Here is a 27056-nt window from a genome sequence, read left to right as displayed (position 1 = left end):
TTGTAGGAAATTTAACAAAGAAATGTTCAAAGAGATAAACTTTTCTTATACGTTTTGTCTCGTTTATCGGCCGGGGGGAAGTCAGCAAAGTTTTGAAGAAAAGGGTGTTTAAATGTACTGGAACACTGTTGCTGCATGTTTCGTGCAAACACGAGCAGCACATTCGATCTCGCAAAAAATCCCAACTGACTTTGCGGTAACATGGTTGGCCCCATAACATTGATACTGATCCCTGGTACTGCATGATGTTTTAGTACCATCATGGTACCATTCGATACTTGTTGTGTTATTAACTGATGTAATCGCCCTGAATAATGTTTCACTAATGACAGAGACTGGAACTTGATCTAAATAGGCCAGCAGACAAAATACAATCCTGCTCTGCTGCCGGGACACTGTGTGTGATCTTTGTGGTGAACATTAATGTGCTGGAATGTAGCTAGTGTAAACTGGGCAGGGGGGTAACTTTAACTGTGACTTGTTAACACAGGGCCCAATTTCACAGAGCTAATTAATTATGCTTACTAGAATAATTAGCCAAATGTCGCGTATACAATTTTCGACTGGTGTATCCTGCTCATTTCTGCCAAAAGCAGAAATTGTCATGCAATTTGTTCTGCTTTTTCAACAGCTCCATGAAATTGAGCCCAGAGAGGACCAGGACATCCCTTTAGCGGGCCCCCTTCTCCTGGTGTGTGCAGCTTGCATTATGGTGTCATGTAAAGCTAGTTTTTGGATTGGTGATTTGGCTCACACGTTTATGGTATGCACGTCACTGTTCAGTACCTTCCCTGCTGCACATGTACACGTTGTGTTGAAAAGGAACACAAAGGAACAAAATGCCATTTTCGCCACGTCTCTCATATTCCGGTCAGCTATAGCAGGTGCTGGCTTTGGGGTTTTGTCTGATCAGTAGGGGACGACCCTATTGGACCATCATTGTGTGGCTTTTCAAGCAGCTTCACGCACGTAGCACAGCAAAAAATGTATACAAATATGTATTGGTATGCGAAACAAGTGGCGAGACTGGTTGCTAAGAGGAAAACAAGAAAAATTCAAAATGATTGTCTATTAAAAATTGACTAGTTGACAGATTTAGCTGTGGCCAAGTTCTGCTTTGTAATGTTCTGTAAAATTTTGCAAAGCACTAGGCCCTTTTCGTCAAACACGTCATATCCTTCCTCCATGTTTAAATACAATTCACATGTACATTCAATTGTTGTAGAGTATAGTATGTGATTACGGGGCCTATAAAGTGTTAGAATGCTGTTATATTGACATGTTTTTGCAACTATCATACTCCCCCCCCCCCCTTACACACGTAGTCCCCCTCCCTCCCCATTCCAACACTCTGCCATAAAATAAAAGGTATTGGTGGCTCTTGCATAAATCCGTTACCATAATTCTTTAGACACTATCTTCTCTATACGGGTAATTTCTAAACACAGAGAAAAAGGGGCTGATAAAACTCAACAGCTATGTTTATTCATTAGGCTGTCCACGAATTTGCATAAGGAAACTGAATCAACCACTTTAACAATGTAATACAATGTACATTGTACAGAATCATGTACAGTGTATTAGAGATACACTCGTCCAACGTCACTGCTTTTTGGCTGATCAGCTGGATGGCCGGCATGCGAGGTTTGTGTGTGGAGTTTTGGTTGTCGTGTCATCAGTACAAGGGCCGTGTGAGAGGAGAGAACAACCCCAATCTCGCCAATAATAGCTAGCGAGACTTGTCTACTAACTCCTGTTTATAAACCTACTAACAGGGGTAAGTTAAGGCACATACAGGGGTAACCACGGCCCTTAACTGAAAACAAAGCTATATCTTCTCCTTGGAAAATTTACTTAGTTTTTTCCATGTCTTCTCGTCTGTTTTGTAGTCGCAAGTTTTCCTGAAAAAAATTAGTATAGTTGGTGTGAGCTTGATCAAAAACTCTGTCTAAATAAAACAATCATGGCACAACATACTCAGTTAGAACTTCTATGCTGTGAAGTCGAAAGTGTTCGGAGGGCTTACCCAGACCCAGTTCTTCTAAATGACGAAAGAGTTCTACGGAATCTTCTTGAAGCCGAGGAAAAATACACACCATGTGCGGATTACTTTGCAAACCAATTCCAGACAGAAATTAGACCGTTCATGAGAAAGATGGTCGCCCAGTGGATGTTTGAGGTAAGTTTTAATAACGATCAGTTTTAATTTTAGACAAAGCTAACTTGTTTTTATCATTGAAGGCACCTTCTAAACCCATATTCCATGTTCAATCCTCTCTTGCTTTTTGATGGCGAGCTTGTCGTGTCGACGACATCACACCGGTTCAACTCTTGACTTGAGCTCCCTGAACGTGGTGGAAAATGTTGGTCCACACGCGCGTGTGTCTCAGTTTTTAACCACCATAACTTGATTTATTAATGTTACTAACCATACAGTCAAACAATATTACCTGGTAAATGAATCACAATCATACTTTAGTTTGTGTTGGTTGGTAAAAAATTAATAAAAATATATGTAAAATGTTGTGTACGTGCATTTTAAATCACTAGGCGTACTACATCACGATTTCACGGACATGGTGGTTGGTAAAGTCAGTGTAAGTTCGAAGCGTTTGGCTCTGATTTTCTCACGAAAATACTCGATTATAACAATTTTACCCAGTAAATGGTGAGAATTTTTGCTGAATTCCAAAGCCCCCTTGCAAGCTTTAAAAGCTAGTGCCCCAAAATTCACCAATGGTTCGGTGAGCATCAATTCACAGGAGTTAGCACAGGCCGCAGTGTAAAATTTCTGAAACATTCGGCCTACCTGTACCAAGCACAGTGCTGTCGAAGCCCTTGGTGCGTGAATAGAGTGAGCTTGGACTGAGGTCTAAATGGGACAGTTGAATTAGGCAGCGCTTTACACGGCCATTTCACGCTGTCTGATTTGACTTGAACACGGGCAACATGCTCGGTTGGTTGCCGTTCCCTGGTGAATTTTTCTACAAAATGCTGCAATTCGAGTGTCTAAAACTCTGATAATGACTGTGAATTACTTGTTCATGGTTAGGCTTTTCTTAATTTAGTAAAGGGCCGTTGCTGTTTGTGTGTGTGTGACTCGGTGAGGGGAGTTTCATGTTAGTTGATTTCTATTCTAGCAAAATTTTATACCGCGATGTTTGCGTTCCCCGGTCGAATTCAGTAGATCCAGGGTTGTTGGTAATATCAAACTTGTCTAATTGACATTCCCTCCATTTCTTAGTATTTTCCCGCTGCTTTTTCTTCGGTTTCCTTCCACCCAGTGAATTGATTGCTTCCTCAAGATAGTAAATTTCCGTTTTACTTGGCGCTTAAAAAAATCATGGTCTTAAAACGCAAGGATTTCCTACACTCCCAGTACGCGCAAAACTAAGTTTCATATTATTTCATCTTCACAGAAAGCACTTTCTTTCACGGAGACTTTTGTCGAGGTTAGATTTTATACTTGTCAAATTTAAAGCATGGCCGTCACAAACAAAGCCAATCAGACTTTTTCGAAGCGCTGCCATATTATTGCCATCCGGCTTTGTTTTTGTGATACAACTTTTATTGGCGCGCCATTACTTTGGCGCGCTGTCTATCTAGGCACGGCACGACGTTTGACACCCTAAGAAATTTTCTTAACAAAATAAAAATACCTATATACAAATTATGAACAATATATTGTTGCCGAATTCATCGTCATTTTGAAAGAAAAAAACAAGAACGAGACATTTTTTTAAATGATCTTCGAAATAAGTCATACATTTTGATGGAAATTTTTTAATTTTATAACAGTTTTGGGTTAATTGTCTTTTGTTTCATCATCACGTCAGTTTTCCTTGTCGAAGTTTGTTTTTGTTTTTATAGTATCGGACCAGAATAAACTCCAGTGTTTTTCTGTTTCTTTCGTTCTCTTATTTCTTAAGTGTTGTTTATTGTTCTTTGTAAAGCATCAAATACGTGTATTTAGCAGAAAGTTAACATTTATGTTTTGGCGCTCGTGCGTGCGCTCTCGAATTTTTCGGCCTAATTTAAGTTAGTGGTGTTCATACAGTTTGATCTTTGAAGTTTTCTTTTAGTTGTTCGGCAGCTTTATACCTCCAGTTATTCAGACAAAAGATTTTATTTTGGTATTCAACTATTTTTCGTGATATTTTAGTGCTTACAAACCGGCCCCACCTTAGGCAACCTTTAGGCAAAGTTTGGCGTTTTGGAGAAATGAAAGTATAGTGGTGGTTTATTTGTACTGGTTTTTCGGACGGTAATTTTTTATAATTCCTATTATTGGTCTCCCTTTCAAGATTGTTCAGTGCAAATACTCTACAAAATAATTATTATATGGAGAAGATTTAAGTTCGTTGTTTTTATCGTAAAGCGCCATGGAGCATTTTTGCATGGGGAAAAAATGGATTCGGCGCTATATCTGTGTATAAATGTGTTTTATTAAAAAAAATTATTAATGACAAAAATCATAGCTGATGAATTCATTATTTTAATTCAGGCATACATGCCTGACACAATTTTTACTTCACTTTAGTCATTGTGGCCATGTTTTTTTTTTCCTCGCTTATAAATTTCAGGTTTGTGAAGAACAACAATGTGAAGAAGAGGTGTTCCCTCTCGCAATGAACTATTTAGACAGATTTCTCGCCGTGCAACGGATTTCAAGGAAACAATTTCAACTGCTTGGAGCAACCTGTATGTTCTTGGCTTCAAAATTAAAAGACACAATACCTCTAACAGCCGAAAAGCTTGTCATTTATACTGACAATTCCATCACTTTGGATCAGCTATTAGTAAGTATTTAGATTTTTTGTGTAGTTTAAACAAACTCAAGTTATTATTATTATTTTTTTTACGTTTTATTAATATAAATCTTTAAATATTAACTACCTTTTAAATTATATTGTTTTGAGGTTGGTTTGTTTGAAAGGTCGACAATATTTCAAGTCGTAGATAACAAATGTTGTATTTTAAAGATGGAATATTACTTGTCTTTGTGACAGAAGAATTTCTACTTTCGATTTTGGGGCAAGATGGGTTGGGGTTTAAAGTGCTTTTATCTCTGCCGGTGGATTTTCTGACTAGTCGCTTTGGAGTACCATTGGGAAATCGGCAGTTTCCTGTGGTCAACACATGATAAGACTTTTTGGGGTAAAGAACAAGTAAAAGGACATCAGTTTTCCAGCTGCAAGGGGTTTATTTTCACATCTGTTGGCATTCAAAGATAACCTCCGGTTTTGAAGGCTGGGATATAGGACGAGGAAGTGCAATAAAGTGAGAAGTATGGGCTGGCTCTGGCGGCGGCATTAAGAGAAATTGCAGTCTGTTAATTTTACGATTGTGATCAGTGCAAAAAGTTCATGGAAACATTAGCCATACATTAGGGCATGTTAGGTCATTGTATGGAAGCCGCTAATGTAAGGCAAAATTGCTACATTTTTTGTGAAAAAGTATAACATCAGGATGCAAAATGGGGAATGTTGAGTTCAATGGATCTTACATTCCAAATGTAATACTTTTTGCATGACTTTGTAACTTTGTGAGATAGAGGATCGGAGTTTGCTTGACTGTAGCTGGGGAAAACCTGACCCAGAAAACGACAATAAACCGTATGTGGGGCTGGCTGGCTTTATCTAGTCTCTGTATTAATGGGGACAATTTTGTGTTTCACAAAGACTCCTTGTGACTGTGGTGCATGCCTGTAATTATGTCTGTGATAGGGCAAGGCCGTTTTGGTTTCAGAGGGCAATTCCATTGGAGAATCTTGTAGTACATGAGAACATTTTGAAGGGGCATATCAAGGACAAGACCAGGGGCACAGAGGTCATGGCGTTCTTATAATTATATGCCTGTTTGGGGCTGGGTTAGGGGAGTGGTGATATTGACTATAACCTGATTATCTTAATTCGTAAATCCATTCTCCTTTAAATGAGAAAAGATTATAATCAGAAGCCAGCCAATGATTGTTAAAGCTGCTAAGTTCACATGTTGGTAACTACAAAAGAAAAGATAATTTGGTGTTGTATAACACCTTCACTGAACCTGAACCAGGGGCTGGCTGGCTGCCTGGGTGGTAATGAAAGATGCTCATCTAGAAAAGACTGTTGTTTGGGTCTTTGTTGGGAGATTAAATGGAATGGTTGTGGTCGTTTTTGGCTGGGGACATTTCTTGGGAGGGTAGGGAGGTTGCACATTAAAAAAGATGCTGTAACCATGCTGGAGCTCAAGATGTAAAATGGTTACTGCCTGGGTATAGAAGAAAAGTTTTATACGGTGTTTATACTTTACAAGTTGAAGTTGTATCGATACAAAATAAATTATTACCATTAAAAGTAAATTCTCTTTTTTTTTTTGCTATAATGTCAATTTGTTGCTTAAAGACTAGCCTTTTTATATTAAATTTACATCGGGGGATAAAGAAAAAACCTTAAAGATAGTGATAAGAAAAGTTAAGAGGAAAGAAAACAAGTAACTGACTTTGAAAGGCTCAAGATGTTTTTTGTTAAACATTGTCCTGATTTGAGGACAGGAAGAGCTCCAGATTATTATATAATCAAATTTAATTAGTGGCAATTATTACTGAGGGGAATTGCAGGGAAAATTGGTTCCCAGGCTTCTACCAACCTCAATCTCTGGTTCATATCATGTTGTGGCTTTCTGAAATTCCTGAGTTTCTATTTCCACGAACGAGGTCCAGCTATTGAACCTACTGATTAACCACTGTAAAATAATAGGCTATTATACTTTGTGGTTTGCCTAATAAACCAGATATTTCCTGTTGAGGGATTATTTCCAAGTGGAGGTTTTCACCTAGGTCCAGGGATGGGGTAGTCTTGGTGCAAGACGTTTCTCGTTTCCCTTTCACGCACAACGCGGCCAATTCACTGACAGCGCGCGCACCGACTCACCTGACTTATAGTCCATTCACCGCCCCGGGGTGGGGAGTCGGTGTGCGCGCGCTGTCGGTGAATTGGCCGCGGTGTGCGTGAAAGGGAAACGAGAAACGTCTTGCACCAAGACTAGGGATGGGGCTGCAGGGCATGGGTCCTTAGGGATGTGGTTGATGATATTGGTCTTAATTATAATTAGACTGTTTAATCATGGTTTAATGAAGCAAGGGGGTACATTTACACTAGGTGGTATTTAAAAGATACACTCGACCATTGAAGGGGTTAGGTAGGAGTTAAAGATGGGCACATTTTTGTCAGTACTTAGAAAAGGGTTTTAAATTTGTATGATACTCCTCTCTACTTATTATAGGGTTTTGTGGTGGCTATCTTGAACTTTTGAAGATTTTAGTTAATTTCTTAAACCATAGAAATGACTTTGTTTAAGTAACTGTTATTTGTATAAAATAACTTTCGTGTAAAAAACTAGAACTAAAATGTGACCTATTGCTAAAATTTTATTGTAAAATGTTAAACATGTTACAACATCCATTTTTGTCTTCTAAATGTTGCTGACTTGTTTTAAGTTTTCTTAACCACATTTTCCCGTTCTTTTCCCTTGTCTTTTTTCTTTCTCTCTGCAGCACTTTGAGTTGATCGTACTTCGTAAATTAAAATGGGACCTCTCTGCAATAACACCCCATGACTTCCTAGAACAGATTCTACACAGACTACCTATCTCAAACGAATGTTCCCAGAAACTAAGAAGACATGCACAGACATTCATTGCCTTGTGTGCAACAGGTAAATGCTTGTTTGAAAATTGAAAACCAAATAAAGAGGAGATAGAAAATCTTTAGTCGTACAGGTTTGAAGATAAAGAGGAAGTCTGCCTTCGTTCGTGGGTAAATGAGGAAAAATCTACAAGTGTGTTTTTGTAGGAAATGAAATAGATGCGTTGAAAAAGATTTGCTTTGGGTTCTTCGACAATCTACAAAGATTTCTGATTTGAGAATATTTCTTAAATGTGTTGTGATATTGAAATGTGTCTTTCTTCTCGGAATGATTGGATTATACTTCTAAAAATGTTTTATAAAAACATATCAAAGGTAAGCTTTATTCCTTTTTTTTACTTTTATTTATTTTTATATATTTTGTTTTCCTTAATTTTTGTGTAATTTTATTAAGGCCATATACTTTTATGATGTTCCTAAAGATGGTAATGATAATATAATAACCATCTTGTAAAATCATCCCAGTTATCAGAAATCAAAGTATGTCAACATATTTGAATTTTCAAAGGCCGCCATGAGGTGATTTTTCCTTTCAAATTTCTGTTCCCCTGGTCTTTGGCTTTGGTGCCCCTTAAAAAGTTTCCCTTAATAAACTCTGAAAGAAATTTCCAATGGAAGTGCCATTTTCAAAATTCGAAAATGGCCTTGTCTTCTCATATATGTTATTTCAGGCCAGGAACTGAAACTTTTAATTATAGACTTAATGTATTATTCTTGGTAATTTTGCCTATGAATCAGCAATGTTTACCAAAAACCAAACGATGACCCTACCTTTAACATTCATTTTCGTTAGTTTTATCAGTTTTATAAGTTTACCGACCGGTGAATTTTAAAGGTGGTGTGTCATTATGTAACACCCATATCTCCTTTAATCTTAATTGAAATTGAGCTATGGGTGACTGTACAGTACAGCCCTACAGAGGGCACTGTGCATGGTAACAAGGGCACCCAATAGGATGTTGGCATTGATCAGTGGTTTAAGCAGGTGTCATATACAGTCAGTGTACAAAAGAGATTGGGAAGTACAATAGTGATGGAATGTGCACTCCTAGACAAGTTTCTGGCACTGGAAAAAGTAGACTAGTTTCTTGAAGTCGTCTTGTTTACTTTTTTTCATTCTCATCAGTTCGTCTTAATGTTTTTAAATTGTTAAGTGGGGGAACACTGTAGAGCATATGCAGAGTTAAATGGTTCCAATAGGCATTGAAGTCAAACGGAACATAAAAGCACCAATTTAAAATACTGGGTGGCAGAAGTTCCAGATGCCGTCTTTTCTCGACCAAAATGATTGGGGGAAAAACATTCTTAAAGTTTTGTCTGGTTAGACAACTGGTGGTTTTTTAGGGATTGTAACTGGAGATAAACAAAGTAAATGGACCAGACATGGGAATTTCACACCAGTAACCCAAGCTGACTTCTCCTGTCCATTTTTTTCTTCACCCTCTGTTCATGCTCTGTTCAAGCAGACTTGATGGCATTTTCGCCTGTGAGTCCAGAACAAAGTTTCTTTTATTATTGGCCAAGCGTTCCTGGCATCATTGACTTAAATCCTTGCCGAGGGGTCAAAATGAAGGGAAAGTTGTCAGAACATGGGTAGTAAAAGTATCTTGCTATCACGGCTAGTACAGTACAGTTCATGGTATTTGTTGGGAGGGGTTTTAACTTTCAATAAAATATAACTCTGGTCTTGAAGTGAAACCAAAAGTTTTGTAATTATGAAAGTAGAGGCATGTAATTCGCTTGCAAGCTTGCATGCGCTTTATAGTTGTGTGTAACTTGGTGCAACCAACACACAAAAAAGTAAACAATCTGTTGCAAAGTGAAAGTAGCTGTACATGTAGTCCAAAAGCAAAAAGCATTGTGTACTTTACTACTTTCAGAATGACAAAGCAGAAAGTCTGCATTTGCCATCAAGGTAATGCCATGGAAATTACTTTGATATGAGGCGAAATAGTACAACTCGAGGTTGTGAAAAGTTTTCACAAAGTTTTCAGAGCTGTTCATGCAATGCAACTGTGTGAAACGGCCTCATTTTGGGGGGTTTTGTGTTTTGTTTTCGGGTTTTTTAAAGGTTCTGGTACTGTGTTATGGGCCTTTCTAATTATGTCCTAGACCCAATGTTGGTTAAGCATCCTGGTTATACAAATGTTCGGGGCTTACCAAACAAAACTCAAGAACGTTAAAAAAAAGTTTAGGAAAAGTGATAATCAGTACAGCAAATCGAAGGCAAGAGTTGTGTGTATGTCTGTATACCTGCCTGTCTTAAAAAAAGCCAGAAGGTGGGACGGGTGCCATTTTGAACAGTTTTGGAACACCTTCATTGTTTGTCTGTTGAGCAGTTTCAAAAAAATTTCTTCAAATTTAGACACCCGTCAGTAAATTGTTACCATCCCATTCAGACTCCAGCTGAAGCTCTAAAGCAACCCAATGTTTACTCGCAAGAATCTTGAAGAGGTTCAGTAAACCTTTTCTTAAATCATTGACCTCAAATATGTTTTTTTGAAAAAATCCCTCTTGAAAAAAAAAAAAAAAAAGAAGAGTTTTTATTATTTACTCAGCCACTGGAGGATGAAATTGGATTAGAAACATTTCCCCTTGCGGAATATTTGTTTCTTTTTTCTAGAGATCCCACGGTCACTCCAAATGGATCCCCGACGGCGTGTTACACAACAAACCATAAAGCCAAATGAAAATAAAAACATGTTTAGCTTCCCTGCGAGCTTCCTTCTACGAGACCGCTTTTCTTCTTTTTTTTTAACTGAAAAAAGTATACATTTTTACGATCTCAAAATAGTTTGAAATCCTAACGATCGATAATGTTGTTTTGTTTTAGTAGCCCAGCCGTTTGTCTTTAAAAATAAGTCGGACAGCCATTTAAAAAAAAGGGGCCCTCCTTCTTTTTTGTTTCAAAAAGGCAGGACGCTGAACATGTATTTTCTTTTATTTGGCCTAACTCTCTCTCTAAAGCTCTATCGTGAGAGTCGTACCCTCTGGAGGATTCCCCTAGTTTCAAGAGGCTTAAGTACCTCAAAGAAAAGGAGCGGTATTTCAAGGAGAATAGACAGGATGCACCCTTTTCAGGAACCCTTCTTTGCATCTTGCTGGCGTTTTCAAAAGGAGCCTAGAACTTTTTATTGACTGGTTGCCTAGGATCGAATTGTTACAGTGTTTACAAAAAAAAATCATGCCATGTTGGAGAAGATTGCAATAAGGAGTTCTGTAGTAATGGTAGCGCATTAAGGTTTCTGACAGCAAACAATCTTGTATTGAGAGACCAGCTCTAAATAAGTAATTGTTACTGTTCTCTGTTTCAAGCGAGAAATTTACCTACCTACTGTTCAAAACAAATTTTTGGGTAATGCACACAAACAGAAAAGTGAAACAAATTTGGTTCGTTTCATAATGTAAGAAACGGTAGTTATAGAAACTGATTTTTGAGTTTTTAAAATTTGCAAATGGTTTAAATTCATTGGTTCACTTAAGAACTTAAACTGCACACACTGTGGAAAAAAAAGACGAAAAAAAGGATGTGTGTTATGCACCAAACAGAAAATTGAAACAATATTTGGTTATTTTACAATGTAAGAATTGAGAGCGGTTACAGAACCTTGTTTTTGAAAGTTCTCCTGGAATTGCTCCCCCACCCTACCCTTCTTGTGTTCAAAAGGAAGTGTACATTATTGATCATGGTGTAAGCGCAAAGTCTCACCGTACTATTGATCTGCATGTTGAAATTGGAAGTCAATATACCCTACAGCTCTTGGTTGCCCAACGTGGCCTTTTCTATATCAGAATTGATGCGGATCAAACAAATCCAGGGTTGTCTCGTATCTTCCAATTAGACATCTTACAAGAATAAGGTTTTTCTTTGAGCATGGGTTCAAGCCTTTAACCTCATTTAGTAGTTGACTAATGGCCGTCAGCTTTACAAACTCGGACAAAACAGCCGAGCATTTCACCATTGTCCTATTTCTAAATGGCCGAATTAAAAAAAGGTGGTTGCATGAATGGCTTGATCAGGATTGGCTAGCCATCAGAGATAGGATTCTCTCTGGTGCTAGGGAAGCTAGATGAAATGACCAGTACCGTTTGACCTGACTGACCCTTTCAGAAGGGCGTTCGGTATTTGGAATGGTGTGAAACTCAATAATACTTTTAAATCTTGCAATTGTATTTCAAACATCTTCAAGACTTACTGGTAGATTAAAGTAATAATTCCTCTCAAGGTCGAATCTTGTTAAGGTATACCCTGGAGGAGCAATTGTTAAAAAACAGGCGATTGGATTTTGAATTATCTTGTTAATAAGTAATAATAATAAGTAAGACTTCTAAAGCGTATCTACTAAAGAATGCTACAAAATGGGCAGTTTATAGGCAATAGGAGAACTAGGCCCAATTGCATAAAGCATGTAAGCACAAAAACTTGCTAAGCACAGAAACGGGTTACCAGCTGAAACTACATGAAGTTGACATTGTTTTGACTTGTGCCCCACTCCTGTTTTGCTTAGCATAATCATTTGTCGAGCTGTATTTTCTGCTTAGCGGCTTTATGAAATTAGGTCCAGATGAGTTTTTTAATTTAGACTCGGAAAGTTTGGAATGAGTTGATGTTTCAGTTGTGATGGTAGAGTATTCCTTGTTACAAAACTGGATCATCAAAAGTAAACATTGACTCATTTTTGTGATACATAATGCTAAAAATGACAGGTGGTTATTTTCCAATGGAAAAAGGGTGTGTTTTTTGTAACATAGTTTATAGCCTTGTGTCAAACTTTTGGAAATATTTCTATAAATCTTTCTTTAAGACTGTCCCGTTGAACATTTCTTTACCTCAACAACAATGTTGAGCAACATTTCCCAGACATCCGAGGAGGCCAAAAGTGCTAAAACTCCTGAAGATAAAGACAAGTGTGTTATGGTGCCAGCCTGAGCCGTCATATTTTGTGCCGCTATTAATTTACAATTTTGGTGTTGCATTTGTGAGAGAGCAAGATATAAATTATGTTTAACCAGTAGCTGCTGTTGAAAGGTCTTGCTTCTGTAAATTTACTAAGTTTACAGATTTAATTCCTGAGCAGCCAGACTATCGACGGTTCTTGAGCTGTGACAGTTCCCATACACTTGCCAATGTCAATGTTGTTTTAGATGATTGATTTATTTATTTGTTTAGGTGGTTGAAGTAATGTACGACCATGTACGACAATGTTCTTGGTCTTGGAAAGTAGATAAATCAGTATGTGCCGATAAAAAATGCAATATTGGAGATACTTTCACTGCCAAAAATGTGTTTGACTATTAAAATGTTATCTAAATGTGGATTTTTCTGTTCTTTTTTTTTTTCTTGCAGAATACAGCTTTGCAATGCAACCTCCCTCAATGATAGCAGCTAGTAGTGTTGGTGCAGTAGCACATGGTTCATCACACATACCAATCCCAAAACTTATCGATCAACTACAAAGGATAACAAAAATTGAATCGGTAAGTCCTCTTTTCAAAAATCCTTTTATTTGATTGGTTCAACAATGAAGTTGCAGTACCCTGATTGGTTGCAAGTTTTTACAAAATTCTACTTGATTGGACCAAAGTCTTGGACATTAAAGAGATGTATACGAACGCCACAATGTTGGTTCTCCTAAAACGCAAGTTATCATGAGTCCAATTCTCGCAAATTGACTCCACAGCAGCCCCCAAAACCCCCATTGTTCCAAAGTTAACCCCCCCCCCCCCCATCTTTTCAAACTGTACCTCCCTTTGTAAAGTGAGTAAATTTATCTAGAGACCCCAACATCGGAAATGAGGCTGATGTACTTCAGAATGACTGCGGGAAACCCGGTATATTTACTTTAGTGCTTGCCTGTGAGTAATTAGCACTTGTGTTTTTTGATTGGCTCAGACCTCTGACTGAAAAGAGCTTCGGAAATCCAACTGTACACACTGTGCTGAGAACCCGTTTGTGTTTACCTAACAAACCCTGCTCTCTTTTTAAACATGCCTGGAGGCCTACCCATCTGTCCCTTAGCAACCATCAATTATAATAGCCCCGGATGGATACCTAGCAACTCTGATCTTGCGGCATTTTGATTGGTCTTCGTTATGGCTTTATTCAGTGTCCTTCAGCAAATATGACTTGTGGCTGTTAGTGTTGGTTGTCATACTTCTTATAGAAAATATGTTTGCACAAACAAAAAGTGGTCAAGTTTGGCCTATCAGAGTTACATACCCCCCCCCCCCCCCCCTCTTTCCAGGGCCCAATTTCCCAGAGCTACTTAAGCAAAAATTATTGCTTAACAATTGGCTGCTTAGCAGAAATGAGCAGGATATCAGTCGCAAATTGTACATGGGACGTGGTAGTTTGGCTGGTACCCTTATTCTTGTAAGCCACATTTTATTGTGCTCAACAACCTTTAAGGTATCCGGGTTTCATTTTTGGACAAAAGGAAACCCTTGTGAAGCTAGTGTCTCTTGCATCCTAAACCTTGCTGGTTTCTCATAATGGCTTTTGTTACATTGTAAGACCAGGATGAGCTTTCTTTATACCACTGGTGGTGTACAGGACACTTGTTAGATAATTCCTTACAAAATACCCCATCCTTGATGATGTGTTACAAAGAGACAGTTTGGAGTTTACTCTTCCACACCAGTGCTAATCCTTGATGAGGGTTTTTAGTAGAGGCTCTCGTCTCCTGTTGATAGAACAGAAGATTGGATCAGTCTTATTGTGTACACATGGGGGAATTTTGGACTTAAGCTGGCTCGCACAGTGTTGCTGTCAACCAACTGTCTGTGACGAAAAAAACAATTTAAAGCCTCCAGTACATTCACCTCAACAGTTCACAGGCCTGTATGCTCCGTTTTTGTAAAGGGCAAGGGCACCAAGGCGTTTTCTCCTTCTGGTAAAGGGTACGCCTTATGAGGAAATTTCTACTGGAGCATTTCAAGGGCACCAAGGCGATGACAAGGGGGCATGGAGGCAATTATCTTCGTTGCCTCCATGAAGTATCAGGCCTGAGTTTAAGAACGATATATTTTTCCCCGCTAGCTAGGTGTTACCTTGTAAAAGGCTGCAATAAAGGAAGGTTGGCTATATATTTTTTACAAATGTCGCCTCTAAAAGTAAAAGCATGGTGTTCGTAATACACCTTATGACAGTGGAAGTCAAGTAGCCAAGTCAGCGCTTTTTATCTGTAATAATTTGCATAGGATGCCCGGGTTAAGTTTCATTTCAATTTGTTTACCGCCATTCATAGCAATACAACAGAAAACTCTGAGTGTGTCTTTACGAGCACAGGTTTGGTTGAACGACAGTACATCTAAGTTTGTCGACCTGCTTGAAACCTCTTGTAACCATGGCAACCACAATAATCCCATGAGAGGACCGTTGTTGTGAATAACGAGAGTGTTATCTTTAACCATGGAGGAAATCTTCCTTGTTTTGTCACGACATCAGATTCTTGCAACCTCAACATTTTTAAAGATAGTGGTCCGGGTTGGTATAAATACTTTTTGCTGGAAAAAAAATAATTCAGTAAATATTTAACGAAACAACAGAACTAAATTCCTGGTTGAGACATTTGTAACCCAACCGTAAGTAGTTCCTTGTCACAAATCACTGCCTGTTTTTCATTTGCTGTAGCCATAGCTCAGTCTGGATAATCTGATAGTTTCCTGTATAGTGTGTGAGAAATTAGTCTAGGAATTAATTGGAATTCCACTAAGTCTAGTCTAAAGACGACCTGGGGGTAATGTTACATAAAAGTACATTCCATTTCCTGCAATAATGCTGGGGACTGGGTGTTAAGGAAGAAGAGAATAGCTGCTGGGAACAATAGTTCCCCATTTCATAGTTGAGATAATGATAATCGTAATCGTAACCCACCATAGGATGGTGAGTTACGAATCACAACTACCCATTTCATAACAAATAAATTAACATTTCCGATTCGGTCCTGAGGGAAAATTACAATAGTGTTTTCGAGTGAGCTGGTAGTTAGATTTACATCAGACTGACACTTGTCATGTAAAGTAGGTTCCTTTCTTAGGGTTTGTTGTAGTTTTTGCCGATTCTGGGAAAGGAATGTGGTTTGCGTCATCTCCCTCAACATTTTGAGGATAACTTGTGACCACAGGAGGTCTAAAGACATTTTTTTTGGCCAGGGTTCAACAAATTAGACCTTCCGAAATGAGCCAGAACCATAATGGGTGAAAAGTGTATATACTTTTTGGTTTTGTGTTCTTTTGTTGCTAGGAGGGGGAGCCGTTGGTTTGTAAACATTTTGGTTCCCACATTTTTCAAAGTTTGAGAAGCACTTTCGGTTCTTCTGTTGTTATGTTATTATGTCATTGTGCGGTGACCTTATCACACCCAAAATTCCAGCCTCCTGATTTGACTCGACAGCCTTGCTTCATTGCTCGCATTGATTCATCGTTAACTTTCACTTGTCATATTTCTTGGTGAACTTCCTCCTGAAGTTTCTCCCCTCTGTTCTTTAAGATGGTGCTCCACCTAGCTCTGTTAACAAAAGTTACAATACAACAACATTTTCTTAATCTGTGTAATTAAGTTCTCCACACACCAAGTCCTCTTTCTAAAAACCATAGAGAAAGGTGAACCCTACCTGTACCTAACCTTCAGGCCTCCTACCAACCCACTCCCAGACCCCTGTTTGAATTCCCTCTGAGGTGGCCCCATAATTCAGATGATCACCCTGTCTGCTCTCTATTCACCTCTTGCCTAAAATTCCTGCCCTCCCCCCCCCCCAAATACACTGAGTTTGATGCTGTATTAACAGGTGACCTACTTTTGAGTTACCCTCCCTGAAGTTGTTTCCATGGCGATATGGACTTCTGCTACCTGATGGAATGTCTAATAAGTTGGTTGGCCGGCCACTGCCCTCATGCACCTGTTCGCCCTTTAATTGACACTTTTTTGGGGGTCATTTTTCTGCTTTTCTATTGGTTTCTGGGTAGGGAGATGATAAAGAATTGTGGTTCCATTTTGACAATCGGGTTTTCAATTCGACATCTTGATTCTTTGATTCTTTTTATCATGGCTGAGCGAGTGAAAGACAACAGTTGCCTTCCATCAATCCTCTTACCTTAATTCAGTGATAGTACAATTATATGAAGCCTGTGAAGACATGATGTAAAAACTCTTTGAATTGTGATAATCCAAGACCAATAAGTTACCTTAGTTTCCCTCCAAAAATCAACAAGCACTAGGGTCACCTGGAGGTCGATTTCACTGTGTACAGAAAAACAATCACACTTGAACTTCCGATTTTGTTTTCTTCTTAAAACTTGAACCTTTCCTTCCATGGGGTCCATAGAATATGTATTAACAGTGAGTTTAAGATGAGGTGTATACCAGTATTTATTGATCCAATATCCAGCCCGCTACAGTTGCAGAGCAAATAAGCAGCTGAAAGTGAGACCTAGTATACAAGGGAAAAAGCCAAGGAGGGTAGAGTGGGTTACTAGGCCAGCCTGGGAAGGTATGCTGTAAAGGTCTCCGATTCCAACTTCCACCTCTTGGTGGCACAGACTGGGTTTCAGACTTTTGTTTACATATACACAAGTCTACCACCCACACCTTAAAGTGATGGAAGGACTTGGGAAGAAAGAAAGAAAAAAAAGAGCAAGTCTTGAATTTGTTTTTTTTTCTGGTGCGGATGCATTGATCGCATTCCTTCCGATTTTCTTTCATTGGGATATAATTGTTTCCCAGGCTGGCATAATGATTGCAAAGTAAATGTTTGATTAACTGTTTGTTTCATGTCTCCTTGACGGTTATATATTTCTCTTGTGGGAGGTGGTCAGTCTGTTGAGGAATGTCCGATTGTTTCCTTAGACAATTCTCTTGAGTACTACTTGTAAAAGAAGTGGTTAACAGAGAGGTAACATTGATAAGTGCAATCAGACGAGAGAGCGGAGTTCACCCCTGCAGTTGAAACGGTGGGAACCAGCCCAGGAATGACCCGCTGACCTCCTATTAAGAAATCCTTGAGGCCAATCCCTAGAAAGTCTGGCCAACTGAGGGGTATATTGTTCGTGTGCAGGGGACCCAGGATTGGTTGGCTGTGTACAAGGCTACTTTGCCACTATTTTGGTTGGAATTTGGTACAAATTACATCGCCACATTTTGTGCTCCTGCAAGGGCATAGGCCCTGATACCAGCAGAGTGGGTGGTTTAGATAAGCCACATGCTGCAGGTATTTTAAAGAGTTGGGCTGTCCTTTAACAAATAAACCTCTGTTGCTGAGATATCATTCAGCTGCTCATACCAACAAAACTTTACATCCACTGGATTTGATTTATTTAAGTGGGGCAGCCATCTTTATTTTCTTAGCATATGTACACAGAGATGGGGTTTAGTTTTTTTAAGTTTTTGGTAGGAGGAAGTAGATTGATACCCTAACTTGTTGATAATCTCCCTATTGATTTAGCCCCAAACCACAAGGGGAACCAGACAGACTTTGTACACAACCTCTTCTAAGTCTAATTGATATACAGAGCGAAATGTCTGCTTAGCCAAAAGGCCTTTTGTGTGTGTAATCAACTGGTGTTTGTTGGTTTGAGGTTTGAGATAGGAAGTCCAGGTTTGCTTTGGACTTAAAGGTATTTCCATCTATCTACCACACCATAAAGTTAGCCAACTTAAATATTTGTACTGGGAGCTGTTTTTTATTTAACTTGCACGCTGGGTCCATAAGGTAAAATCGTGCACTGCTAGAGGAAGGGACCCCTGGCAGTATGGTTCATTGTTTGTCTTTCTTTGATCAACTGTGTGATGGGTTTTATAATGTTCACTGTCCCTGTCAGTATTGTTATATTTATGTTTTTCAATTGGTTTTGGTCTCAAAAAGTATTAGATATTTTTTGTATGAGCCTTCCTTTTTGTAAAGTAAGGATTTGGAAAATATAAACAAAATTGGGGGGGGGGGGTTTCTGAGTGAAAAACTGCATATCTCTCGAAAACTTTTCCATATTTTTTATTTTATTAATTTTTCACAATTTGTATAAAGGCCGTCACCTTAGATTTTATGTTTTTCAGATAGCGTCAAATTGAAGTTGCTTGAGGCTCAATTTATCATAAAAAATGGTTGAGTTATGATTTCCAATGTTTCCCGCTGACACTGGAGTCGAGGTAAATTGATAATATCTGCTTTCCCGAATCGAGCCAGCACCCCTTCTCCTCAGATACCTGATTTAGTATCATCTTACAGGCATTGTTTATACATCCATGGTGAAACCTCCGGTGCTAGACCTATATCCCACTGCGGGGTCATTAAGAAGCAAAGTGGCTTCCTCCCTGAGTAGGCGACAAAGACCATACAAGGACGACCACTATGACCTCTGATATCCAGTTATAGCGAATTTGAATATATTTCCAGAAACATAGGCACACCTTATCAGAGGAGGGAGCTGTTCTTGTTAGTAAAGTCTGTGGAGGTTAAAACCCCAGATTTCTAATAACTTCTTTGCCAGTGAAAGTTCTAAATAGTTTATCCACAGAAGCCTTTCTTTATTTGTTAACCCCATAATTCCAAGTTCTCCATTTCCTGACAAGAAGTGACAATTTCCAATTCATATGGAGGGATGATACTGTGAATGTCTTCACACCATTTTACAGGCGGCAATAAAGACAAAACTAAAGTGTTGCTTTTTGAGGGACTTGCTCAACTGAACATTTTTTCCCTTGAATAATGACTGGCTCTGTGTTGGCCCTCAGAAGGACTTCTAAATACCTGAGGATTATTATGGCCTTAACTTGTTAAATGGTTGGTGTTATTGACTGCTGTGGACGCATTTTTCACTTTGGGTTATTTGGGGTCAACGAAGTGTTTGATCACAATGTTGTGTTCTGTCTTGAGGAGGACTTTACAACACAAATCAACTAAACTGTTTCCGATATTTGTGTAACTACCTTCATCTCTCATGAAAGACAGAATTTTTGCACCCTCACTTAGAGGTTAACAAGCGGCCATTCATTGGCCAAACTTGTGCCGCGTGTGTACAAATCTGTTCGTTTTGGTTGTTTTTTTTGTCATCGTTTTACCTCTGAGTTGGTGGCTGGATGAGGTCAATGCATAGGTCTATGTTATTCCTTAAAGGCAGTGGACACTATTGGTAATTACTCAAAATAATGATCAACATATAACCTCACTTGGTAACGAGTAATGGGGAGAGGTTCATAGTATAAAACATTGTGAGAAACAGCTCCCTCTGAAGTGACGTAGTTTTCGAGAAAGAAGTAATTTTCCACGAATTTGATTTCGAGACCTCAAGTTTAGAACTTGAGGTCTCGAAATCAAGCATCTGAAAGCACACAACTTCATGTGACAAGGGTGTTTTTTTCTTTCATAGTTATCTCGCAATATGTTGAGATACAGCGAGTGAGGAGACTGGTCTTTGGCAATTACCAATAGTGTCCACTGTCTTTAATTGAATAATTTTAATCTGAATATCTCAAGTTCCCTCTGATTAAATAATTAAATCTTGCATCACAATCTTACCTTTTGATTATCCCGTTATCCAATCCCAAAGATCATTTGTCTGGTTCAACTGTTACAAATTACCAGAGAGTCTGGCTCGGAATTTGAAAGAGACCTTAAACCTGTCACCAAACCCGGAGGAATGCATTTTACAGTGATTCCTAAATCCCCTACACATGTCCAGGAAGTAACAGGATGGGTCCCACAGCACTAAAAGCATGGCATATTCAATCACTCTAGTTTGTGCCTGAATATAAAGAAAATACATAAATAACACTGAGGTTTTTTTTGTGTGTAATCACTGCCCTATTGTGCGAACAGTGTTGGCAAATTTGTGAACTCTAAGGTTGAATCAAGTTTGCCTCACAAAAAAACTGCACGTTTATGAAAAGGGGCAAGTTCATTGCACATTCCAACTATCCTACAGGTGGCCTTATAAAGTTTTATTAACTGTCCAGACAGGCTTTTTCCCTTGGCATCCCTTGGCCAGCAGCTCTGAAATTCCTGGAGTGTTTTGATTTCCTTTTTTGGATTCAGACAGTCTCCTCCAGACTTTGGGATGAATCTCCCTAGAATTGAAGGTCTGATCTTGTTTTACCCCCAGTGGGCTCTCCAGTGGTATTGCTTCATTATTTGTACTAAGTGGAATCGATGGCCCTTAGTCCTGTTCGTTTATGATCAGGAAATGCCCTTCTTTTGTTTGTTTTTAGTTCCCACAGTTCCTTTCTGTGATAATCTTTGTAGTGTAACAATAACATACCTCCAGTTAAGTATAGAGTTGCTGCTTCTGCCATGGTCTGTTGCCCTTTTACCCAATCATTTTTTTCTGTTTCTTTTTAGAAGGGGGGGGGGGGGCAGGTCAGAAATAAGTTAACAAGTGAGGCTGTGTCTGGCACTCTGGCTATTAAAAGGCTGAATTGCTGCAACATCATGCAATGAAGTATAGGACAGCCATAGCAACACCCTTAGCAATAGCCGTAGTCGCAACTTTGGATACGACCTGACAGCAATTTAGTACCACCAGTCTCAAACTTTAGCCTACCCCAGGTTCTACACAATTTGTTGTGACCCTCAGTAATTTGCCCAGTAATCTACCCAGTTTGTTGGAAGGGGAATTCAAAAGGGGCCAACTCAACTAAGGGCAATTTTTGAAGGGCATATTTCTGATTTGGTCTATTCTTCTTTGGAAAGGCCTGAAGCTATAGAGTGATTTCCAAAACGGGAAAAAAGGGGCTCCAAATTTTTTGCCAGTCGGGGATGGCCCAGGGGTCTATTGGTCGCGCTTACCATGGAGCTATAGCGCAATGCACAGACGGTTCTAGTATGAATTTTATTGCTTGTTCAGATTGAGGGCATTGGGATTTAATTTACCCCCAGTGACTGGGATTGGGAACTTTAGGTTTCTGACCTCAGTGTGGGTCAGGCTTACAAGTGATCTTTCCCAGGACGCTTAGGGAAAGAAAAGGGGTCAAATGCAGTGTGTATAATTGTGTGTTCCTCCATGATATTTTTCATTTTCATTCATATTTGTTTTATTTCTCTTCCGCTTCTACAGGACTGCCTTGTGTCTTGTCAGGAGAGAATGGAGTCCCTGCTTTCGGACAGTCTTACACATCCCATGACCCTTGACCTCGCTGAGGCCACAAAGCACCATGAGAACGACTACGATAAGGAGCAACCCACGACACCAACGGATGTACAAGAGGCCGCGAAACTTCTCTGCCAATCTGGACCTAGCATGGCCCCAACGATGACAAAACCTAGACTACAAGCACCACAAAGTTTATCATAACGCAGGCGTTGGTGATGCCCTTGTGAAATCTAAATTTTTGGCGATTCTGTGGGGGATTATTGTATTATTTTTTGTTGAATCCCTCATAGAATTGCTGAGAAGATTTCATGGGGGCTCTCTGTTTTCTTTATTTTTAAGCTGAGACCAAGGTTTTGGAAAGAAGATTCAGTAAAAGATTTTATTCCGATACACAGAACAACATTTTGTGAGTAATTGGACATCAAATGTTCAGGGTGCCATACTAGACTGTATTTTGGTTGTGTTCCATTCGGACTGAAAGCAACTACTTGCTGGTCTGCCCATGTTAGAAACCTCTCAATGCACAGCTTTGTCTGCTGCCACCTATTGTCTTGAAGTGTCCAATTTCAGTGGAAATTATTAGTACATGTACACTGACTTGTCATAATACAGACCGGTATAAATCAGTGGGTTGTACAGAAAGAAGTGCTTTGTAGCTATGTATTTGCCAAATATTGCCAATACTGAGCTGAATTTTTGATAAACCCTTGGTCTCAGCTTATAATGAATACGTTACGGTCTGACTGTCTTCCATATTATATTTTTTTCTTTTTGCGGTTTCACGGGCAGAACTTTTTGTTGTGTGTGTGTTTTTTCTTTGAAGTCAGTGATGCTGTGGTCTAAATGGACAAACTCTCCAGTTTGTGAGTTCTATAATGTTTTGTTGTTGTTTTTTATAAAATATATACACAGTAACAGCCGGGGCTGGAAACATGCCAGGGCTGGTCCCTCAGAACGAGATTCAAAAAGTTAGCTAAAAACTTTGATCTGTGCACTTAAGTCCATTTCACTTCCAAAAAAAAAAATGAAAAAAGTTATAAAGGATGTAAAAAATTATCAAAAATATAAAACAGAAAATAAAAAGTGAGTGGCGCAAAGTGTGAGGAGAGCCTTTTCCAGCCCTGTATGATGATTGTAAGTGCAAATAGACAAGCCGTTTATAAAACAATCGATTATTTCAAATTTCTGGGATGATTGAAAACTCTTGGGTTTTTTTTTTGGGTTTTTTTCCTCAAAAGGTATGATGTGGAAATCCCATTTCTTATTGGGGGTATATTTTGAAGGGAAAAAACAAATGTTTTAGGCAAAACAATGTTTGTAAACGTGATCAATTTTATTTGTGTTTTATGTGTGGGACCTTATTCATAATTCAAATTAATTTTGAGATTATAGATAATTTTTAATAATCTTGGGGAGGGGTTTTTTATGAATCATTTCTTCAGTTCATCATAGAAAGAGCAAAATTATTTTGTGGAGATTTTTTGTTTTTCTTTCGCAATATTTTTTTGTTTAGAATAAATATATTCACCAGTCAGCAGCTTATTATTGAAAAGTTATTGAAAGACAAAAATGATGTGAAGAAAATTATTCCCTGATCGCAAATGGAATCTCCTTACCTCTTGAATACCTCACTCTGTAAAACAGTAATTATTTTGGAAGATTCTATTTGTGATCTAGGGTGAAGACTTAATGTTCTATGCAAAGAATTGCATGTAATTGTGTAGAGAACGATGAAGTGGTTGTGTGACTGATTTGAAGAATTTCTCTACCCTAATGAATTTTTGATGCCCACAATGTTTTTTTTTACAAACATATTCTGAATTACAAATGTACTTTAAATCTGGAACCAATGGGCAATAAAAAACATAATCAAGATTAAAAATGCACATTTTGAATACTGTTTCAGAATTTGTTTTTTCTTTTCACCAATAGAACTTATATTGGTATATTTTGCGTAAATTTAAAAAATATCTTTGTGACACATTTTCTGTTCTTTTTTTTTATTAATTAATTTGAGTGTTGAATGTCACAATTAAATTTAAAAAATACAAGTTAGTAAAACTAGTTAACAAAATAATTAACAACATTTCTTTGAAGTGTTTTGGTTTCTTGTTAAAGTTAATACAAACATTGTCTCCCCAAAAGAATAATTTCATAATAAAAAGTTGCCATTATTTTGAATTTTGTGTGCGCAAAAAAAAGTATATCCGAATAACAACTGTTTGCAGTGGCATTATGTATCCTTTTTGTAATAATTTTTTATAGATATAATTCCAAACCTTTTTAGTGGTTTTTTTTTCACCATCATCCCTGCAACAGTTAACTTTCAACTTGTGCAAAAATTTCTCCAATTCCAAACAGTAATTTCCTCTGTGTGACAACGCACCTGTTATTATTACCTTCCGATTTTTGCTGAAATTTGTTGAACGGGTATTTTTTTTTATTGATTGCATACTGGTTTCTATTTGTTGGAAATGCTGGAAGTACAAATGTCTTTATTCCTGAAAATTTTTAAGTAGATTTATCACCGAGTGAGATGTGATCATCCAAAAACTGGATCGCTGCGTTTTTCAACCGCCATAATTTTTGGAAAAAAATGAGCTTTTAAAAAGCTTCTAATTTGACGAAGACATAATCAGTGATTTTGACACAAAACAAATGCCTGTTAATGTCGAGACATACATAAACCAATCTCATGTTTGTATAACACACTGTAACATCTTTGTACATATTTTGTATGTAATGTCTTTTTGACTCCACAAGTTGGAAATGAACATTTTGTACTTCGGGGCTGTACAAACAGTATGCACTTCTTACTTAAATTTCTACAGAGTTCTTATATTATATACTACTTTTTAGCCAATAAACTGTTGAATTTTTCTACAGAATTTTTTTTTTGTTACACGTACTTAATTTTTTAGACTTTTACTGAGCAGATTTTTTGTTCCTGCCGTGCACATCGTTCAAGTTTTTTTGTTATGATGCATGTAACTTTTTTATACTTAGCGATTCGCTCAAGTATTACACCGATCATAATGTGTTGTCCGACACAATCATGGTGACTGTTTAATCTTTGAGTGATTGACTTTGAGTGTGGTGAATATTCAGTGTTTGAGATAGTTTGTTATATTTACCCAACTGTTGTGACATTTAAAACAAAAAATATAATAATAAACCCCTCTGAAAGTTGTTATTGACTGCACTTTTTTTATACCATTATCTCGTTTGCAACTTTTAATAGACAGCAAATCTGAGGATTTTTACCCAGTAGGTTTTTTAAGAAATAACGAAACAAGCAATTTGCATCACAAGCTTGATGATGAATTGTTTGAAGCTAATCAGAATGAGACATGTCATACACTGTCCAATCGGAAGAAGGCATGCCATTAATTGTCCAATCAGTTGCATTGTTTCACGCTACAATTCTTAGAGGGGTAATAACCGCGTTTTGTGTGAATTATTAAAACCTGTAATCTGTTGGGGGTTGATTTCACAAAGAGCCAAGATTAATCTTGAGCTGCAAATCCATTATAGTTGCTAAGCAACTTTAGTTGCTAAGCAAAGTGTGATATCAATACAAATCACCATGGTGGTATTAGCAACTCGGCTTAAGATAAAACTTGTTTGTGAAATTATGCTCCCTACCATGTTTGAAAGAAGAAGAAAAAAACACTTTTTGAATGTATTCCCCATGTTTTAAAGTTTGATATTGTACTTAAAACTCTGCTTTGATGAGTTAGAAAGTCCTATGAGAGACAAAGAAAAAAACATTATGACTTGGATGTGTGATGATCAGTCCCCTTTTTATAATAGGATGTAGAAGTTTTAATGAATTGAAGGACTGAGTTTGGTTATGAGTGTATTATTTTATTACGCACACAATGGAGATGTGCATAAGAACTGGGATTTGTTCTGAATTCAGAGAGGTTTTAATAAAATTGTCCAGGATGGAACATGAATTGATTGAATGTATTAATTTGACTCATCTGTTTGTCTGCTGCCTGTTTATCCAGATATACTAAAATGAAGGTGTGCTTGGAATCACACTTAATAATAATAATAAAAACCTTTAAAGCGCCATCTATCTAAGAATAAGGGAATCAATGTGTGGTGAAGAGGTTTTCATTAAACCACTTGTTGAAAACCGATTCAACACACTTTGATTCCCATTAATAAATGACTTTTTGATCAAAAACATCAACACTTTTTGGTCAAAAAGTAAAATAAATGCAAAAATTATAATTGTTCAATGATTTCTTTCAACACAACACCCCTCCAGCTATGAAATGATAAGGCCTGATCGGGTAAACAACTCCTTATAAGGGAATGCTGTGTGCGTATCTCGTGATGTGGTCCAACTGTTTCAGCCGGTGCTCTCGACCTATAGGAATAAAGAAACTGTATTAAGCACAGGTGTTGCAAGCTCGCGTGTCATGTCCATGTTCCAACACTTATCATCGGTGACGCACTCTCCGCCAATAGGAATAGCGGAACTGTCTGAGTTATATGAATAAAATTATTATGATGCGCTTCATCCTCAAGCCTCTAATTAACCCACATCAACCCCAACAATTGCCTTTGGTACCCTGTGCTTTTAGCGTGGTGCCCTTTGCAAAGTTACCCATTGACATTTCCCTCACAGAAGTGCCCCTTACCAGAAAAAGATTGCTGTGCCCCCTTCAAGGGCTGTACCCCCCTTAGCAAAGATTGCTGTGCCCCCTTCAAGGGCTGTACCCCCTTAGCAAAGATTGCTGTGCCCCCTTCAAGGGCTGTACCCCCTTAGCAAAGATTGCTGTGCCCCCTTCAAGGGCTGTACCCCCTTAGCAAAGATTGCTGTGCCCCCTTCAAGGGCTGTACCCCCTTAGCAAAGCTGCCAAGTCTCCCTGGTGCTGCAGAAAGTTCCCTGAAAATAAACCAAGCTACCCATATTATGTAATTTGGTTTTACCCACACTACCCACACACTGACTTGTGTGTAAAGGATTCTCTGTACTTTCCCGAGCCCTGTGACAAAATCTCACAGGCATTTATACATTGGATGGGATTTGAACTCACAATCGTTTCCATTCTAGAGCAGTCTCGTACCATACCCAGTGAGATTGCCAGTAGCTAGAGGTAGTCCGAATCCTGTGTGTTTGATTAACAAAAACCTCTCTGTTTAAATTGGAAGTTCCCCTATTATGTTGAATGTAATTCTAAAATTATCTCACTGATTGTTGTATAAAATTTCTGAATGCAAGTTGTAACAAATGCTGTTGGCTCAGCCTGAGACTTTTTGTTGCTAATAC

At 38.2% G+C, this 27056-nt stretch overlaps 1 protein-coding gene across 1 annotated transcript; it reads left to right on the top strand.

The window, feature by feature from the left end:
- Positions 1 to 1504: 1504 nt before the first annotated feature.
- On the top strand, positions 1505 to 25732 carry LOC117291363 (G1/S-specific cyclin-D2-like). The gene is made up of 5 exons (XM_033773012.1): positions 1505 to 2179; positions 4584 to 4799; positions 7538 to 7697; positions 13035 to 13165; positions 21734 to 25732. The coding sequence occupies exons 1-5, from the start codon at positions 1964 to 1966 to the stop codon at positions 21968 to 21970; spliced, it is 960 nt and encodes a 319-aa protein (XP_033628903.1). The 5' UTR covers positions 1505 to 1963; the 3' UTR covers positions 21971 to 25732.
- Positions 25733 to 27056: the final 1324 nt, after the last annotated feature.

The sequence above is a fragment of the Asterias rubens genome, chromosome 6, assembly GCF_902459465.1.
Source record: "Asterias rubens chromosome 6, eAstRub1.3, whole genome shotgun sequence".
Classification (NCBI taxonomy): Eukaryota; Metazoa; Echinodermata; class Asteroidea; order Forcipulatida; family Asteriidae; genus Asterias; species Asterias rubens.
The sequence above is the reverse complement of the archived record's forward strand: the minus strand, read 5'-3'. Positions and strand labels throughout refer to the sequence as shown.

Coding starts and splice junctions, on each gene's coding strand:
- LOC117291363 (XM_033773012.1), top strand. CDS start 1,964: ATGGCACAACATACTCAGTTAGAACTTCTATGCTGTGAAGTCGAAAGT. Junction 4,800..7,537: donor TCACTTTGGATCAGCTATTA/GTAAGTATTTAG, acceptor TTCTCTCTGCAG/CACTTTGAGTTGATCGTACT. Junction 7,698..13,034: donor CATTGCCTTGTGTGCAACAG/GTAAATGCTTGT, acceptor TTTTTCTTGCAG/AATACAGCTTTGCAATGCAA.